This window comes from Fusarium keratoplasticum, chromosome 13, assembly GCF_025433545.1.
Source record: "Fusarium keratoplasticum isolate Fu6.1 chromosome 13, whole genome shotgun sequence".
Lineage (NCBI taxonomy): Eukaryota > Fungi > Ascomycota > Sordariomycetes > Hypocreales > Nectriaceae > Fusarium > Fusarium keratoplasticum.
Window position 1 is genome coordinate 378,924 of NC_070541.1, and position 16,733 is coordinate 395,656.

Here is a 16,733-nt window from a genome sequence, read left to right on the forward strand (position 1 = left end):
GATGCCACAAAGCACCAATTGGGGGGAAATATGCTGACATGATGATGTTGTCCGTCGTGTAGTCATCGTTGTCAAGGTAAGCAACTCTTACCATGTCTAATGGCCCGATCTCGAATTATATGAGCCTTGTAGGGGTGGCCCTATCTTGTCCTGAAATATCACAACGTTGTCTCTTAGTATCATGATTAACAACTCCCTGTCTTAACAGAATATGATCAGAGCTGCCACTATGCCCGCAGCATTGGCCGGCGTGGTCGCAAGCCGAGCTCTAGGAAAGCTACGCGGCAACCATCAGGTTCAAGAACCATTCGGCAACGTCCAGATGACCATGATACTCGGGATGGCGATGGTGATTTATCTGAAGCCAACCATGAGCTGGAGCAAAACATACATCCGCAGCTTCGTCAACAACAACAACAGCAACAACAGGAGCAGCAGTTGCAAACACAACCAGACGAGAACTCGCAAGCGACATCACGCGGGATTGCAAATCATGACCCAATAGCTGCTGCTCAAAATATCTTGAACGCAGATGAGGACATCAGTCATATGTATGCTCCGCGCGTGTCACAGGACGATGCTAGTGGGGCTACGAACAACCACAACTCTTTCTCATCACACACTGATGCGGCACTACCTCATTCATTGGAAAGCACGACAACGACATTAGCATCCGGCCACGCATATCACGTGGATGGGAATCAGTCTTCTTTCCATGCTCTACCTGATCTCTGCCTTGAGACGGCACCCGTTCCCAATATCCTTGCACCGCCGCAGGGCCCACGTGTTTCCGTATCACCTGCACACGGGCAGAGCCGTTCAGGAGATCAAGGTGGCTGGTTTACAACTGCACCATCACAAACGACGGCGCAATGCCGAGATACCAATAGCACCCGGGGATGTCGATATAAATGTCTTGGGCCCATTGTCCCTATGCTAGAAGGCATTATTGACGCTGATCTTGCATGCGAGCTGTTGGAGCTTTACTTTGTCGAGCCTGGCGGATCCTTGTTTCGATGTTCCTCACCCTATGTCCTCGTTCACGTCCTGAGAAAAGAGTCTCTCCTCCGATCTACTAACCCTCGAAGATCTACACCAGCACTGTTGGTCACGATGCTCTGGGTCAGCGCGCAAACAGTTGAGAGCTCATTGTTTCTGCTGCCAGGTCAAAAGTCGCGCGTTTGTGAAGGGTTGAGAAAGTTGATGATGGGTTTGATCCAGGATAGAGATCGTGACCTCTGGAATAGGACTACTGGTGAGGCACCTGCCACTATTCTATGGGTGTTGCTAAATATTGCGTGACCAGACGGGCCTCTGGTTAAGGACTTCAAGTTTCCTGCCTCGGCTGATGCCACATTTGGCAGCTTGCATCAGACAAACCCACACGACTACGACTATCAGTTCTCATCCACTTCAGCATCTCCGCCTATGCCCCTGATAGATGATGTCCTCATGTTCGTCCTCCTTACCATCGTGGTTTCGGGCGGTGACTTCAAGACGGACTGCATCAGGTGGTGGAACAAGGCACTGCGTCTGTCCAACAACATGTGCCTGAACCGAGAAGACACTCCCGAAGACAAGCCGTCGGGAGCAGGGTCAACTATGTGTACAGGGGGCAAGACGAACACGCCATGTGTGTGTAGACCCTGTGAGGCGGCGCGTACGGGGCTGTCAATACCGGAAATACAAGAAGAGCGTCGACGGGTGTTTTGGCTGATCTTCTGTCTCGATCGGCACTTGGCTCTCGCCTTCAATGCGCCCTTACGCATTCTTGATGACGAGTGCCAATTATACGCACCTCTGTCAGACCAGGCTTGGGAGTCACTGTCGGTTTCAGGAAATTCTACAATTGCAAGCGATAACCCGATAGCTGTTGATGACTCGCAACAGCAGCAACAGCATCCAGGACGCGGTTTCGGGGCCCCAACACGAGTTTCAGGAATCAGTTTCTTCGAGTACTTTTTACCCCTCATGACAATTCTAGGCGATGTTATCCAGCTGCACCGTCAAAAATGCCATCCCAGATTTGGCAATATGCGGCAGTCAACGAACAACACGAACGGCGGTATCGGAGGAGAACAGCAACATGATAACGAAGATGAACATGGCACGGCCACGGCCATGATTGAGCAGATCATGGCTGATTGTGCGCAGAGCATTGCTGACTTGGCCGACTTGTACCAAGTTGATGCCCTCGACGGCGCGACGATCCCATCCAGTCAAGTCCGCACTCCAAGCACCGTGAATTCCTCCCAATACGACGAGACATTTCAACTTGCGCACAACGCCCGCCGTGATAACAACGACGCTCGCCACCACTCCAATACTACTGCATATCACAGTCGGCGAGCACCATCCCACCGCCAGCATGCACAGGCAGAGCTCGTCACTGCATATAGCACTTTCATCCTCCACGTCCTTCACGTTCTTCTGCACGGAAAATGGGATGCAGTCTCGATGTTGGATAACAAAGACGGATGGATCCCTTCTGTAGGATTTATGAAGTGTGCTTCACATGCTATAGCCGCGTCAGATGCCATGTCACGTATCTTGGCCTGCGACCCAGAGCTATCGTTCATGCCATATCTATTTGGCATCTACTTGCTACATGGAAGCTTTATTTTACTCTTATTTGCCGATCGTATGCCTCAACTTGGTCCCAATGAGGCTGTTGAGAAGGCGTGCGAGATTATTATACGGGCCCATGAGGTTTGTGTGGTCACGTTGAGCACCGAGTTTCAGGTAAGATAAAGTTTTGGCAGACACAGGTGAATGCTAATTTGGTCGTGACTCAAACAGAAACGCTTCCGCAAGGTTCTTCGTTCAACATTATACAGCGTACAGAGTCCCGGGACTTCCCATGTGGAGGAGAGCAAAGCACGCCGACGAGTTCTGTTGTTATATAGGTGGAATAATGGATCTACTGGTCTGGCATTATAGGTGCCATTTGCAGGATGTAACTCAGGTGTGACGAGGGTGTTCTAACAAGCGTTGCGTATCTTTTTGTGTGTTCTTGCATGAATAGAATGGGGCGGCCGGGAAAGTCGCCAAACTGGAGGAGGGCCTTTTCTGAGAGAACAGGCTCACGATGAGCGGCGTTGACCATCCTTTGTTGAATATTATGTTACGGAGCTCTAATGCCGTGTTTGAGGCCTCTCGTGAAGGCCAAGTTTCGCTCGTTGGCGGCGGCGCACAAAGAAGGCTGGAGAGGGTCAGCTATGGGACATGATCTCGATGCCTTAGAATATCTAGTTCAGAGTTCTTCCCCAGACATGAGGGTTCGGAGCTTGTTACTGATGGCCTCTCTAAAAGCATCCATCAGCCACACCAGCAAAGGCATAATGGCCAATACACAACAGCATTAAAGCCTAAGAGCGTACGAGCATGTGGACTTTTCGTTCAAGTGAGAACCCCATCGCCCAAGTCTCACAAGCCATTTTCAACCGAAGTCAGAGAAACTCGATAAAGTTGACTGAGCTCTTCAATCAAGTATCCCTTGATGCACAATGTATTGACGGTCTTCTGGCTCACATTATCCCATTAAAGGCCGGGCTTCAACTATAACAAAGAACACATTTTCCCATGACTCTACTTGCTCTTCATTGGAGAGGGACGTATTAATGGTGGGGAGAAAAAATAGAAACTTGAGGGGGCCTGCGTGGGCCGTCGAATTGATAGTACCCCATAAGGAGAACAGCTCCTAGGTTAAGGTGTTTTACGGTATTGGGTTCTGATGCTGTCTTGTATTAATAACTGTGTCTTTTGCTGCTGTGGCCGATGGCTTCTCGTCATCTTTGCAGATAATAATAACAATGGGTTGGACGTCTCACAATTCAACTCTATGTTGCTTCTATGAAAAGGGGGCAAAATATTGGCGACGAAACTTGCTATTCTGCGGCCGCCGGTGCTGCGAGGTCGTCGATTTCTCAATCCTGAGCCTCGGCCTGTGCTAGGTTTGGGTAGGAAGGCGGCCTTATGTCGGGAGCAATAATCAACCTTTAGTGACTTTATCCTCCTGCCGTGGTGGTTGCGGTGGCACCTGGGGAGCAGGTGGCAAAAGGCACGGGTGGCTGAAGCATCCCGGTAGTCGCTACTGGGCTTGCCTTTGCCCATGGACTTCTCCCCAAAACCTCGACTGTCTAGATATAGGGATAATTGATCACAGGAAAGGTTGACCGCGAGTTTTGACAAGATTTCTGTTCTTTCTATGCTACCAACTTGCATAGTTCTAGTAATAAGAGCACCACGTGTAGCCCCAAGTAATTGTGTCGTCCTGGTCCTCAGGTGTTCGCCAGATACTAGTAGATGAGCAAAACCGTACCAGTGCCCTCAACAACGTCGCATGCATTCTCAGGGTTAGATCAAAGGAAGATTATGCTGAGTCTACGTATCTTGTTTGATGACGTTGGCAGCTGTTTGGGGTAAATGTGGCTTGATAAACCGCAGCTGAAAGCGGACCATGGCGCCATGGTCTAAGGCGCTGCATTGTCACATACTATCCGCCTTTTACATATGTGATATTAGGGTGAGCGCCTCAATTTCCTGCTTTGCTTTCAGCTGATAGGCCCCGCGTTTAGCTCAGTGACCGAGACAGCGTTTCACATCAAGGCTAGGCTTCGTCCCGTCCCGTGCCTCGTGGCTGGGCCAGTCACATGCCAAAGTACTTGTTCTTGATTGAGATTTTTTGGCTAATTTGTGTAGCTACCAAGTCACACGGGCCTTCGCTATTGATACCTCCATGAGCCTTTAACCATAAAGATATTATAGCGACTGACTCTCTTACAGTAGCAGTGTTTGCTAACTCTTGCTGTGCCGCCAATGGCATGGTGTGATTGCTCAGCATCCACAAAGCATTGCTCCCTGTATTCAGTTGCTATGTGACAAGTGTGCTCACGAAGACTGGAATGGCTAATCGAAGGGGCCAGGAAAGCCGCCATACAGCTGGGAAAAGGCGTATCTGCGGCTGGCTGTAAAACCATTCAGCTACGGTCCAGACCACTCCCTACATTCCACCGGCTAAAACTCGTCTCTGGCAACTGTCATGGCATCATAATTTTGAGATATCAGGTCATCGGGCCGTCTTACTTCGTTAGCAGACACGTGCAATGACGATACGTCGTTGAATTCACTTCTACGTCCCACTGTATCTATATATACTCACAGTCCTTCCCTCCAACCGAGTGAGGTCAAACCAACCCATCACTCAATACATCCAAGTCCACCATCAATACAACACCACCACAAAACCTCTCACACAATGGCCTCCCTTGTTCCCATCGCACCCAAAGGCATCTCGGCCCGGTATCATGGCCTGGGCCGGTACCTCGAGCTCAAGGCTGTGGGCAAAATCCCCGGCTACTTCTTCACTCCATTCTTTGAGCGAGAGGTTTGGGCGGGTGGCCTGCGCTTTTCCATCAAGGCCTTCAGCGGTGGCGATGGCAAGACGCCCCCGAGCCAGGACGTGGACATCAGTTTCAAGCTGCCCATCCTTCTCCCCATCGACCACTTCAACAACAAATCGGTCCTAGTTGAGACGGCCTATGGTACTTCCGAGGTCAAAATCGAGTACATCGGGTGGCCCGAGCCTCCCCATGGTACCGAAGTCGCTGTCAACTCAAAGGCGTCCGATGGTGTCACCACGGCCAGCGACCAAGCCAAGAAGATCGAGACCATCACTACTGTGCTGCCCCCAATCAGCTCCCTCCTTTCCGATGAGGGCACGTTGTCCATCACTGCGGTGATCCCCAAGGAGGCAAAGCCGTTGCTGGATATCGAGTTTAACAGCGACTTCCTCAAGCTGGTTACTTCGAGCGTTGGCGAGGGTTTGATCAAATGGGAGCTCAAGTGGGTTAAGCCTCCCGTCGGCAAGGACAACCCCCAGCTGGTCAACGTCATCACTACTACCAAGTGGGACATTACTGTTCCCATCCTGCCTCCGGTCAATGAGATTACCAAGGTCATCCAGCCGTACATCGTTTACCGGGTTTGGCTTGTGACCGAGTAGAGGAAGACAGGCGCATGCCTGGCCTGTTCCCACACTCTTCCACGTCGGATGCTTGGAGAAGGGGGCCTACATCGTGCTCTAGTCGATCATTATCGTTCTCCCTACACTTATTCTGATAACTCTTGTCTTGAGAAATTTGCCTTGTGCAATCAATAAATGAGCATTCACTGCCATTTGCCGCTATTGTTCGGCGATGATCTTGCCCACATGTGACTACACACTGACACTCTTGTTGCGTGCTGATCTTGTTAGATCATTGCCAACTGGCGACGTGTTCTGGATGAAACAAGGTTCGCTGAGGCCGAGCGTTAAGCGCGGAAGCATTTGTAGAGCTGATTCGCTATTGACTCTTGTATCAAAAGGCATCTGTTGACGAAAATGTAAACTGAAGTGGGATTTTCGGGCCATCAAAGGCCACGTGATCAGAACGTTTGTCCCAGGAGCCTTAGGGAGTGGCAGGTACTGTACAAAAAGAGGACCAACCAGGGTATGCCCAACATGGCCAGTTGACAGTCACTTCGAGACCCGTCAGCCGTCATTCCATCCAAAGCAATCTACAGACTGGCCCTGATGAATCCACGATCCGCAGGTATCCAGGTCCACAGCACTGAAATAGCGGATCTCAACTACTGCTCAAACACGAGGTTGGAACTAGGGCTCAAGCGACACCAACTTGACCGGCTTGCCATCTTTTCGATTGACCCGTGTTGCCAATCCAAATAGTAGAATGTTAGGCGCATCACAGAGATACAGACGAAACAACTACGATCATGATATACAAGTGGCAGGCGACCTATGCATTAGGCTCCCAAGGTAAGGTTTGATCAGAATATCTACCCGCGGTTGCAAGAACAGATTTCTGTTGGCATTACATGAAGAGATTTCCGGAACTGACAAGTCGATGTGGCCGAGCCGTGTCTTGGCAAGCGACTATTGATCCCTCCATGCAGGAGGTTGAATAGGGTGGCTTTCGGTGAATAATGAGCCTGAGTACGCCAAGTTATTGACAGACGCCACCCACATTGACAGGGAGGCTGTGTATTGGGCTGACAACGGTCTTCGTCTCAGCTGATTTGATAAATCACTGAGTAGGATTACACGTAGGCGTGGCTTGCACATCATAATCAGTGCAGTCTCAAGGTCTGCTGGACACTTTACAGGGACCTGCGCAACAGTGATGATCGACGAGCATCTAGAATCAGGATATTTGCGGACCATTACCAGGCAGCTCACGGATTGAGATTCAAGGGGTCGGACTCCGACAGGGGCAGGGCAGGTGATGATACAGGCCAATCCTCCGTGGTAAGGCTGATCACGTTGCAACTCAGCGACCGTAACTTCAGGAGTTTGCCTAGTCTAGGCTGACGGCAGGGAATATCAGAGGCCGACAAGAATCATGTGTTTCTATTGCCCCTTTCCCCTCAACAGCGTGGTGGACAAAAGGTGATGTTGCGATGATAGCCCGGAGAGCCTGGTGAGCATGACCGTATGTGGATTGAGAGAGTTTTTTCTTGTTGAAAGTGTTGGTGATGATGAAAATGATGAAAATGATAGTTAATACTCTAAAGAGCCAGTGCAATGCAGGGTCATTAGTGCAAAAAGAAGGCCTAGGGTGAGAAGTGTTGTATTGTAGTCATCATGATGATGAAGCTGCTCGCAAGCTGCAGTCGTGATGCATCATGACAAGGTGGAGGTCACGTGGATGGAGTCACGTGCACCCCATCACGTACCAGCCGTGCTGCTTCTTTGTCTAGGGTAGTCAACCAGGAATGCGTTAAGCAAAACTCAAGCATCAGGCTGAGGATACCACCCCAAGTCAACCCAAGTCTAGTGTGTAGGAAATTGAAAGATGGCATCTCCCTGGATTGCCACCAGCATAGGTGCAGGATGAGGAATTTATTAGACAGGTTGGGCTTGTATTGAGCATCTGCAGCATGCTGGAGAATGGCTGTTCGGGGGCTCCTCTTTGGGAATCATGGTCGCTGTGAGCAAGACTGGTTCTCGAATGTCGGCTGTATCACTTATCTGACATGCCGTCAAATTATGCTTTTGACAAAGGTTCACAGTGGAGCATCATGGCGAAGTGGTAAGAAGGTGAAACGCTCGTTCTCTATGGCTGGTGAAAACAGTAACAACAATACCAGTAGAAGATAACGTGACTTACGCTAAGATACCGCCCCCCTTATAGTGCCTCCGTTCTGACAGGAAGCAGGCTAGAGACTTGCCGTTGAACCGTTGGTGCCGACATGAGTGCCGATTCCTGCTCTATTGAAGTAGCCACCAACAGACTGAATGTGATAGGAACTGGAGTTACGGAGGAGGAGAGAGATAGAAAAGAAGCATGATGCTGAAAGAGGTCCGTGAACTACAATCTTGTGTTGCTAGCGTGGCCCTACTGCCCAGAGACGGAACGGGGCCAAGATGTGGTGATTGGATGCCGCCATGGCGCTTCCAACTGAGGATCCATTGCTAACAGTTGCAAGGTGCAGCATTGCGACAATTGGCCTTTCCACTCTTGTTTGATATGCCGACACTCGTCGATCCGGCCGACGGTGATATGACTGACAGCTTTATCTCGTATAAAGTGGCATTGTTTATCATGGAGGCCCTCGTCGGAGGGTCCGACGCCAAACTTCCGCCACATCGCGGGGAAGCGGGATTGTGCCTGGGGCCGTCCTTTGAAGATAAGAAGCATATCTGTAACATAACTTGAACGCTAACTTGTTGCTTTGATCACCTATATTTATCGCTATCGACTGGTGCACGCATATGTTTATCGAGCAGTGATATCGCCAAGTTCCTAGCCCCTCATGGACGTCAAGTTTGACCTGCGCCCAGAGCTTCTGGGCTATCGATGGGCCCAGCTCAGGGACCATGAGTACGCCGGGCCATTGCTGACGGCGCTCACCGTGGTCTTGGTGACCTATGTGCTTTACAATGTACGTTTTCTCTGTCACTACCCCCATGGTTGGAGCCGGCCCTGATCTTTTGCAGTACTTGTACGCCACCGACATACCTCATATCAAGGGCCTACCGGAGATTCCTGGTGCTGTCCCGGTGCTGGGACACCTTCTCCAGCTTGGCGAAGATCATGCCAGTACATGCGAGAAGTGGTGGCGTCAGTACAACCACTCTGTTTTCCAGATCAAGCTTGGAAACACCAGGGCCGTGGTGGTCAACTCATTTGAGGACTGCAAGAAGATGCTTCTCGGCAACCAGAATGCCGTCATTGACCGTCCCAAGCTCTACACCTTCCATGGCGTCATCAGTAGCACTCAGGGCTTCACCATCGGGTCCTCTCCTTGGGACGACTCTTGCAGGAAGAAGCGCAAGGCAGCTGGCACCGCACTGGGAAGACCCGCCCTGAAGAACTACTATCCCATGTTTGACCTTGAGAGCTACTGCATCCTGAGGGATATGGAAAAAGACTCGAGAAATGGCGAGATTGAGATCGATGTCCGGCCTTATATTCAGCGGTACGCGCTCAACACCACCCTGACTCTCTGCTACGGCATCCGAATGGACGCTGTCTACGACGATTTGCTCCGCGAAATCTTGCACGTGGGATCCGCCATCTCACTGCTGCGAAGTGCGTCCGAGAACCTGCAAGACTACGTCCCCATTCTACGATACTTGCCCAACAACGAAAAGAATGCCCGGTCTAAGGACCTCCGAGAACGGCGTGACGCCTATTTGAACCTGCTTCTTGACAAGGTTCGTGACATGATCCAGAGAGGGACGGACAAGCCCTGCATCTCGGCCGCCATCCTGAAGGATCAGGAGACCAAGTTGACGGGCGTCGAGGTCTCATCCATCTGCCTCTCTCTGGTTTCTGGTGGATTCGAGACCATCCCAGGGACTCTAACCTCCTGCATCGGTTCTCTTTCGACAAAGGAGGGTCAGCTCTGGCAGGACCGGGCTTATGAGGACATCAAGCGCCACTACCCCGACGTACGGGATGCCTGGACGGGCTGCTACGTGGAGGAAAAGATCCCATACATCAATGCCATCATCAAGGAAGCTGGTAGATACTACACCGTCAGCTCCATGAGTCTCCCCCGCAAGATAGTCACCGAAGTCAACTGGAATGGTGCAATCATCCCTCCCAAGACCATGATTCTCATCAATGCGCAGGCCGGCAACCATGGTAAGTTTGCCTGGACAATTCACCGAGCAACAACGAGTGAAGCTGATGCAGTTCCTTAGACGTTGATCACTTCGGGCCCGACGGTGGCAAGTTCAACCCCGAGAGATGGCTGAAGAGCCTGGATCCGCCCACCGAGGTAGAGAGCGTCGGGCTTGCTCATCTGAGCTTCGGAACTGGCTCTCGTGCTTGCTCTGGCCAATACATTGCATCTCGCTTGCTGTATGCGGCTCTAGTCCGGCTGATGTCGTCATACAAGATTGTCGCCAGCGAGGAGATGCCACCCAACACCGATTACGTCGAGTATAATCAGTTCAAGACAGCATTGGTGGCGATTCCCCGGGAGTTTAAGGTGAAGCTCATTCCAAGGGACACAGTCATGACTGCCGAATGCCTAAGTGCGGCTGAAGAGAGGACAAAGGAGCACTACAAGGAATAAGGAGGATACAAGGAGTGAGAAAGAAGCACAGGGGGATCTCGGATGGCTGAATATGGGGCCAAGACGAGATAGGGCTTGACAACAGTGGGAAGAACCCTTGTGTTCGAGGTAGATCTGACTATCAGCTGGGATTAAAATAATTCGAAAATAAGGACCTTCCAACAGGAGATCTTTAGACTCTGTAGAACCGTGACAAATGCCTCAGTTGAATCATCGGCCTCCCCGACACACATAATCTCGGCAGCTCATACATAAACCCCAAGACCACCCACTCTCCGACTACGACTTCTCACCAACCAATTAATCTGCACCTTTGAGATAATTAAGCCGCCTGTCACAAAATAATGGCCTCACTCAACATTACACAACTCTTTGGCGTCAAAGGCCATGTCGCAATTGTGACAGGGGCCAGCAGTGGGCTGGGTTTTATGATCAGCAAGGTGCGCTCCGCAATACCCAGCACTTGTTTTGATTCTACAGTAGCTTACCGGTGATGGTAGGGCCTCGTGGTCAATGGGGCCAGAGTCTATGTGGTGGCTCTATCCTCGGAGCCTATCCAAGAAAAGGTGGCCGAGCTTAACGAACTTGGTCAATCCTCAGGAGGAGTTGCATTCGGGCAAGTTACTCCTTGGTATATAAACATCAACATGCGACTTATCCATCTCTAGCGTACCATGCGACGTGTCGTCCAAGCGGGATATCCAGGTGCTTGCGGATTACATTAGCCACCGGGAGAGCCACCTCGACATCCTCGTCTCAAATGCCGGTATCCGACGAGATCCCCCGGTCCAGTGTGACGTGCTGACGGCGCCTCTTCCGGAGCTACAGGGGTCAATGTGGTCGTCGGTAGACACGGACTGGGCCGACACGTTTTCTGTCAACACTACAGCGCACTACTTTCTCTCCGTTGCTCTACTGCCGTTGCTTTCTGCTGCATCGCAGCTTGACCTAGGCACCAACCAGCTCGGAAGAAGCCAGGGTCGCGGTGTCATTATCATGACGAGTTCCTGCGCCAGCATGCACAATGCTACAAATGTGGACCTCACGAGCTATGCCACGAGCAAAGCAGCCACTGACCATCTAGTCAGGCTGCTGGCAGCAAAGTTCAGCAGGTTCTATGTCCGAGTGACGGGCATCAATCCAGGATGTGCGTGCGTCCAACCAGCCCTTCGACGGATATCATGCCTGTAAGGCCGGCCCTTGCTAATCTGATCTAGTCGTTCCGAGCAGCATGAACCCGGTCGGACAAGAAGGAAACATGTTCAGTGCATTATTTGACCAGGTCCCTGCAAAACGGGCAGGGGACGAAGAGGACATTGCTGGCGCGGTGCTCTATCTCGCCAGCCGAGCTGGGGTAGGTTCTTACAACGCTCAGATGAAACATAGGGCGTGATGTTAACGGTTTACAGTCATACGTTGACGGAGTTTCGCTGTGCGTCGATGGGGGACGCATTCTGCTGGCTAATGGTCAAAAGTAGACCAAGCTCTGGTATCAGGTACTAGCACTATCATTGAGGCAGAGGTATCTACAATGCGAATCAACTAGCCTCCAATTGATTATAAGTGACATGTTCGTCTACCACGCGCATGCTTCCTACAACCTAGTGGAGAAAGGCTCCTGGTTATGGTTTAGCAGGTCGGGCCCTCCTTGCCTGGCGTATCGGCACTTCCGACGCCCTGCCAGTCTTATCAATGGCCCCCTGCAGGCTATGATTGGGAGACCATTGCTATTGTTAAGTTCAAAGCAACATTCTATTAGGACTACAGAGTACAGCCAGAGTATAGTTGGACCATTACTTTGCCATTATCTTTCAACCCGTTCAAGATGTCTATCGTTTCACTTGCAGACACATCCCTGTGAGTTGTTCCCCAGCCCAGCTTCAAGTACTGGCTAAATACCATTATCAATCCCTTATGTCTCGGCCCTTACACTGAGCTTTGGCTCTATTCCTTGTCCCTCACCCTCTCTCTCACGCAGCTAGGCTAACGATTGAAGCCAGTGACTCGGATATCACCCGAGACAAGATAGAAGAGCTTGCCGGTAGGCTTAGCATCCGACTCGGCCATGGCCAAGATGCCAAAGATTACTTGCTGCTTTTACAGTCCTTCGAAGAAGTCATGAAGCACGTTGACCAGATGTCGGATTACACTCACCCTGCTCTCCAGTCTCAGCCCGTCTTGGGGAGCCGTCAATTCCGGAAACCAACGGCCGAGGAGAACCCCTTTAACGCTTGGAGTCATCGATGCAACCTCGTCTCAGCACAGCCAGATAACCGACTTCTTGGCGGCCTGACTGTTGCTGTCAAGGACAACATTTCGGTCGGTGGGCTGGCAACGACGCTCGGGACCTTTTCCTCCCTATTTTCTGATGACGGGACGCATCCCGTCTCGGAAATAGATTCTACAGTGGTCTCTAGAATCCTCAGGGCCGGCGCTGAAATCAAAGGGACGTCTACTTGCGAGAGCTTCTGTGCATCTCCCTTGTCATTCACCTCAGCAACTGGCCCCATCCACAACCCCCTCCTCCATGGGTATACCGCTGGTGGCAGCAGCAGTGGGTCCAGCGCTCTTGTTGCTGCACACGCCTTGGCCCGTGGCCGAGATGGAAGTTGGGGCAGCACGGTACGGATAGCCATAGGAAGTGACCAGGCTGGATCAGTCCGTATACCTGCTTCCTTCAACGGCATCTACGGCCTGAAGCCTACGTTTGGCTTGGTGCCATACACTGGCGCGGCGTCCATGTCGCCAATGATAGATCATATAGGACCTCTCGCATCCAGTCTCGATGACATTGCCGCGTTGCTCGAGGTTATGGCCGGGTACGATGGTTTGGATCCTCGGATGACGCCTGAATCACCTCTGCGCCATCAGGTTAAGAGATACTCTCAGATCTTGACAGATTTCCGAGCGACGCTGGGTACAGCCCCTAGAGACTCTCCTCCGCTACGAGTCGGTCTGTTGAGCGAATCCTTTCTTATGCCTGGTGTCGCCCCCGCAGTCCGCGACACAGTCCTTGAAGCGGCCAGTCTCTACTTCCGAGCTGCGGGTGCAACTGTCGTGGACGTATCAGTACCCATGCACCTTGATGGCCCTGTGATCTGGACAGCATCGACAAGGCCATCCATGTCTGAATGGATGTGCAAGGGAAAGACGTCTGGCCACCTCACTCACCTGCCGCCCCATATCAAGCCTAGATGGCCTCCTACCCAGGATACATACCAGCTGCTGACCTCATCCAACCCAGCCGTTGTCAACATTATCCTCAGCGGGCAACTTGCAGAGACTGACCTTGAACCAGGGTTGGAGGCAAAGGCTCATCGAAAGGTCTTTGAGCTTCGAGCAGCTTACGATCGGGTGTTGGAAGATGTCGACGTCCTAGTAGCCCCGTGTGCATCAAGTGTCGCAATGCCCCATCCCGACCTGTCTACGGGTGGAGAAGAGGGATCACACATCCTGGAGAAGCTATCCATAGCCATCGGCTTGACGAGCAACACGTGTCCGTTCAACGTAACAGGGCATCCCTCGTTGAGCGTACCTTATGGGTTTTCCAGCCCTCAAGACCAGCCGGGGGCCCGCCTGCCCATCGGCATGCAAATCATTGGACGACGCTGGGATGATGAGCAGGTGATTAAGGCAGCGGCATTGTTTAAATGGGGCCGTGAATTGAAGTCGATGTAATTTATTTGTTGTTTCTTCTACTCTACACAGCATGGGTAGGAGGCGGAAGCTGGTATTGATCTGACTACTAGGTTGGTCATCAAGACAGTTTTAGTCCCATCCAGGTCTATTTTCAAGGTCAATAATAAGTCAGCCTTTCAAGAAATCATCTATCGTCTTATCCATCCATTCCATGTCAACTGGGTTGGTTCCGATTCCCGCCAGATGCCCCCAGATTGAAGGTATCACGTTCAGTGTCGCGTCCTGGATCCAGCTCGACTCTTTTTGACTGGCCTCCCAACGAAAATATTGGTCCGTTTGGCAAGGCATCAGCAGCACACGTGCCTTGATCTGAGCTAGAGTCGCTTGGAGTGAACTGGAGCCGCTCAGGACCGTAATATCGCCCCTCTGCCACATGCCCAACTGGGCGAGAAGGTCATCAGGCCCCCAGGAATAGTAGCTAGTGACAACCATACTCGAATCCCACGCCTTCTGTGTCTCGTAGCCCAGAGATTTGTATTCCTCCTGCTCGAACCACTCGGCGCTCGTCAGCCAGGCCGAGTAGGCCTTTCCAAAAGCGCCAAGTCCTCGAAGCGGTGGCGAGCTTGGTGAACGCGTCGTATCCATATAGTCAAGCGAGTTCACGAGAGCTGCTTTTGGACCCTCCAAGAACTGGTAATTGTGCCGGCTGGTTCTCGCAGAAGAACATATGACTATGGCGTTTGCAACAAACTCTGGCTGCATGACGGTCCAGTAGTACGTGCATTGCCCACCCATGGAGAATCCTAATACAACATCAAGAGACTGGATGCCGAGATGGTGCAGCAAATCTCGCTGGGCGCGCACGCAGTCACGATAGTCGACGGATCCTGGGAATCCCTCCGTGTTGGATGGGCTTGACGACTCTCCATTTCCAAAAAGGGCTACGACAATGATCCGATGGCTCTGTAAGGCACCGTTGGAGAAGTTGAGTGTTGACTGTAGCCGTCCACGAAAACAAGTGATGATTAGGGCCGTTTTGTGAGCCTCTGGATTCAGGTCAAGGTAGGCCAGCCGCGCTGAAGCCAGCTGAGTCCCGTCCTCAAAGACAATGTCTTTGATCTCAAAGTGTTTGACCTGAGGCTCTGATTGGGCGGACATGGTGTTTGGATACTTTACTGGCCTCGAATAACTTGACCTGCATCACCATTTATTGCACTGGGGTTTATCTCTGTCGGAACATCCGATCCCGGATTGGGGTTTATGCATGGCTATTTCCCGCTTAGTTGTAAGAAAGGCACGAAAAGACCACATTGGCCTAAATAGGCTCCGACCGATAGCATGGAAGTTTAGTAGGTGGTATAGAGTTCAAGTGGCAACAGCTAGAAAGTGATGCATCTTGGCAGCTCTCTAGCACCTTTTGGGGGATCGGCAACGGTTCGATCCAAGTTTACCATGCGCCTTGTGTAAATGAGTCGGAGAGTCCGATACACCCTCGGTTGCTGCTTGTTGCAGGCAATGGGCCCTGGGTTAGATATAATTACTGCATTCAAAGGTCAGAGCAAGTCGAATTCTAACCACCATCTTTCAGGAAGTCAAATCACCATACAAGCACCAGCTGCACTTCTTACTGCCCCCACGAGCACCTTGTATTTCCTTCAGCCCAACATGTCACCAAACGGACAAGCATTTCTTCTCGACCCAGACACCCCCGAGGGCCCTACACGATATCCCCACGCACGCATTGCACCAGCCTCAAACCACCGGACTCTTTACATCTCTGGCATGGCATGCCGCCGTCCGGATGGTACCTGGGAGGGAGTGGCGGAGAACGCCGACGGAACACGCACCCTAGACATTCGCAAGCAGACGGCTGCCGTCCTCAAGAACATCGACGACATCATCAAGGGAGCTACAGAAGGCAAGGGGGGCATCCACAATGTCATTGACGCTGTGGTCTATATCTTGGACATGGGGAATCACTACGCAGGTATGAATGAGGAATGGAACAAGGTGTTTGCTTCTCGGGCCAGCGCACCAGCCCGGGCGACCATCGGGGTGAAGGAGTTGCCGGATGCGCGGCTGATTGTGGAGGTCAAAGCTGTTGCTGTAGTTGAGGCTTAGAGTAGCCAAGGTCTACTTAATCGAGGCGAGGGTTTGGGCGTTGCTCGAGTACAGTGATGGCGATGGCTTAGTAGAGTCTTGACGCTTCCCGTGTTCTTTGTGATATTGCCTTGTCCGCTTTCTTCCGGGGCGGAAAAGCCGACCATCCATCAGTGGAGTCTTTGGGCTAGGGTATACAGTAGCAATCTTTTCCGCCTGCTGCTATATGATAGGTCTGATTTGTCTATCTCTGATCTCCGGCCCAGTCCTGAATCATGGCAGAAGCTGCCCCTGTTTATTAGCAGCACTGTGCCCCTAAAACCGCTTCGCCTGGGGAGTAGGCCCTTGAACCCCTTCACCAAAACGACGAATCGAAGAGTGACTGTCTAACCAGGTACCTATCTATA

At 51.6% G+C, this 16,733-nt stretch overlaps 7 protein-coding genes across 7 annotated transcripts; 6 read left to right on the plus strand and 1 right to left on the minus strand.

Annotated features, from left to right (window-relative positions):
• Positions 1-933: 933 nt before the first annotated feature.
• NCS57_01448000 (Fungal-trans domain-containing protein) lies at positions 934-2,940 on the plus strand (the record flags this gene model as incomplete). The annotated part of the gene is made up of 3 exons (XM_053064082.1): positions 934-1,255; positions 1,307-2,742; positions 2,800-2,940. 3 exons carry the CDS (start codon positions 934-936, stop codon positions 2,938-2,940), a joined length of 1,899 nt encoding a protein of 632 aa, XP_052906365.1.
• A 2,317-nt stretch (positions 2,941-5,257) lies between these two features.
• NCS57_01448100 (uncharacterized protein) lies at positions 5,258-6,004 on the plus strand (the record flags this gene model as incomplete). The annotated part of the gene is made up of 1 exon (XM_053064083.1): positions 5,258-6,004. One exon carries the CDS (start codon positions 5,258-5,260, stop codon positions 6,002-6,004), a length of 747 nt encoding a protein of 248 aa, XP_052906366.1.
• Positions 6,005-8,941: 2,937 nt separating this feature from the next.
• Positions 8,942-10,587, plus strand: NCS57_01448200 (uncharacterized protein; the record flags this gene model as incomplete). Its single annotated transcript, XM_053064084.1, has 2 exons — positions 8,942-10,151; positions 10,211-10,587. The coding sequence occupies 2 exons, from the start codon at positions 8,942-8,944 to the stop codon at positions 10,585-10,587; spliced, it is 1,587 nt and encodes a 528-aa protein (XP_052906367.1).
• A 344-nt stretch (positions 10,588-10,931) lies between these two features.
• On the plus strand, positions 10,932-12,065 carry NCS57_01448300 (uncharacterized protein; the record flags this gene model as incomplete). The annotated part of the gene is made up of 5 exons (XM_053064085.1): positions 10,932-11,027; positions 11,088-11,203; positions 11,256-11,734; positions 11,805-11,941; positions 11,997-12,065. The coding sequence occupies 5 exons, from the start codon at positions 10,932-10,934 to the stop codon at positions 12,063-12,065; spliced, it is 897 nt and encodes a 298-aa protein (XP_052906368.1).
• A 347-nt stretch (positions 12,066-12,412) lies between these two features.
• NCS57_01448400 (Amidase domain-containing protein) lies at positions 12,413-14,265 on the plus strand (the record flags this gene model as incomplete). The annotated part of the gene is made up of 2 exons (XM_053064086.1): positions 12,413-12,444; positions 12,588-14,265. 2 exons carry the CDS (start codon positions 12,413-12,415, stop codon positions 14,263-14,265), a joined length of 1,710 nt encoding a protein of 569 aa, XP_052906369.1.
• Positions 14,266-14,394: 129 nt separating this feature from the next.
• On the minus strand, positions 14,395-15,384 carry NCS57_01448500 (AB hydrolase-1 domain-containing protein; the record flags this gene model as incomplete). Its single annotated transcript, XM_053064087.1, has 1 exon — positions 14,395-15,384. The coding sequence occupies one exon, from the start codon at positions 15,382-15,384 to the stop codon at positions 14,395-14,397; it is 990 nt and encodes a 329-aa protein (XP_052906370.1).
• A 507-nt stretch (positions 15,385-15,891) lies between these two features.
• Positions 15,892-16,347, plus strand: NCS57_01448600 (uncharacterized protein; the record flags this gene model as incomplete). The annotated part of the gene is made up of 1 exon (XM_053064088.1): positions 15,892-16,347. One exon carries the CDS (start codon positions 15,892-15,894, stop codon positions 16,345-16,347), a length of 456 nt encoding a protein of 151 aa, XP_052906371.1.
• Positions 16,348-16,733: the final 386 nt, after the last annotated feature.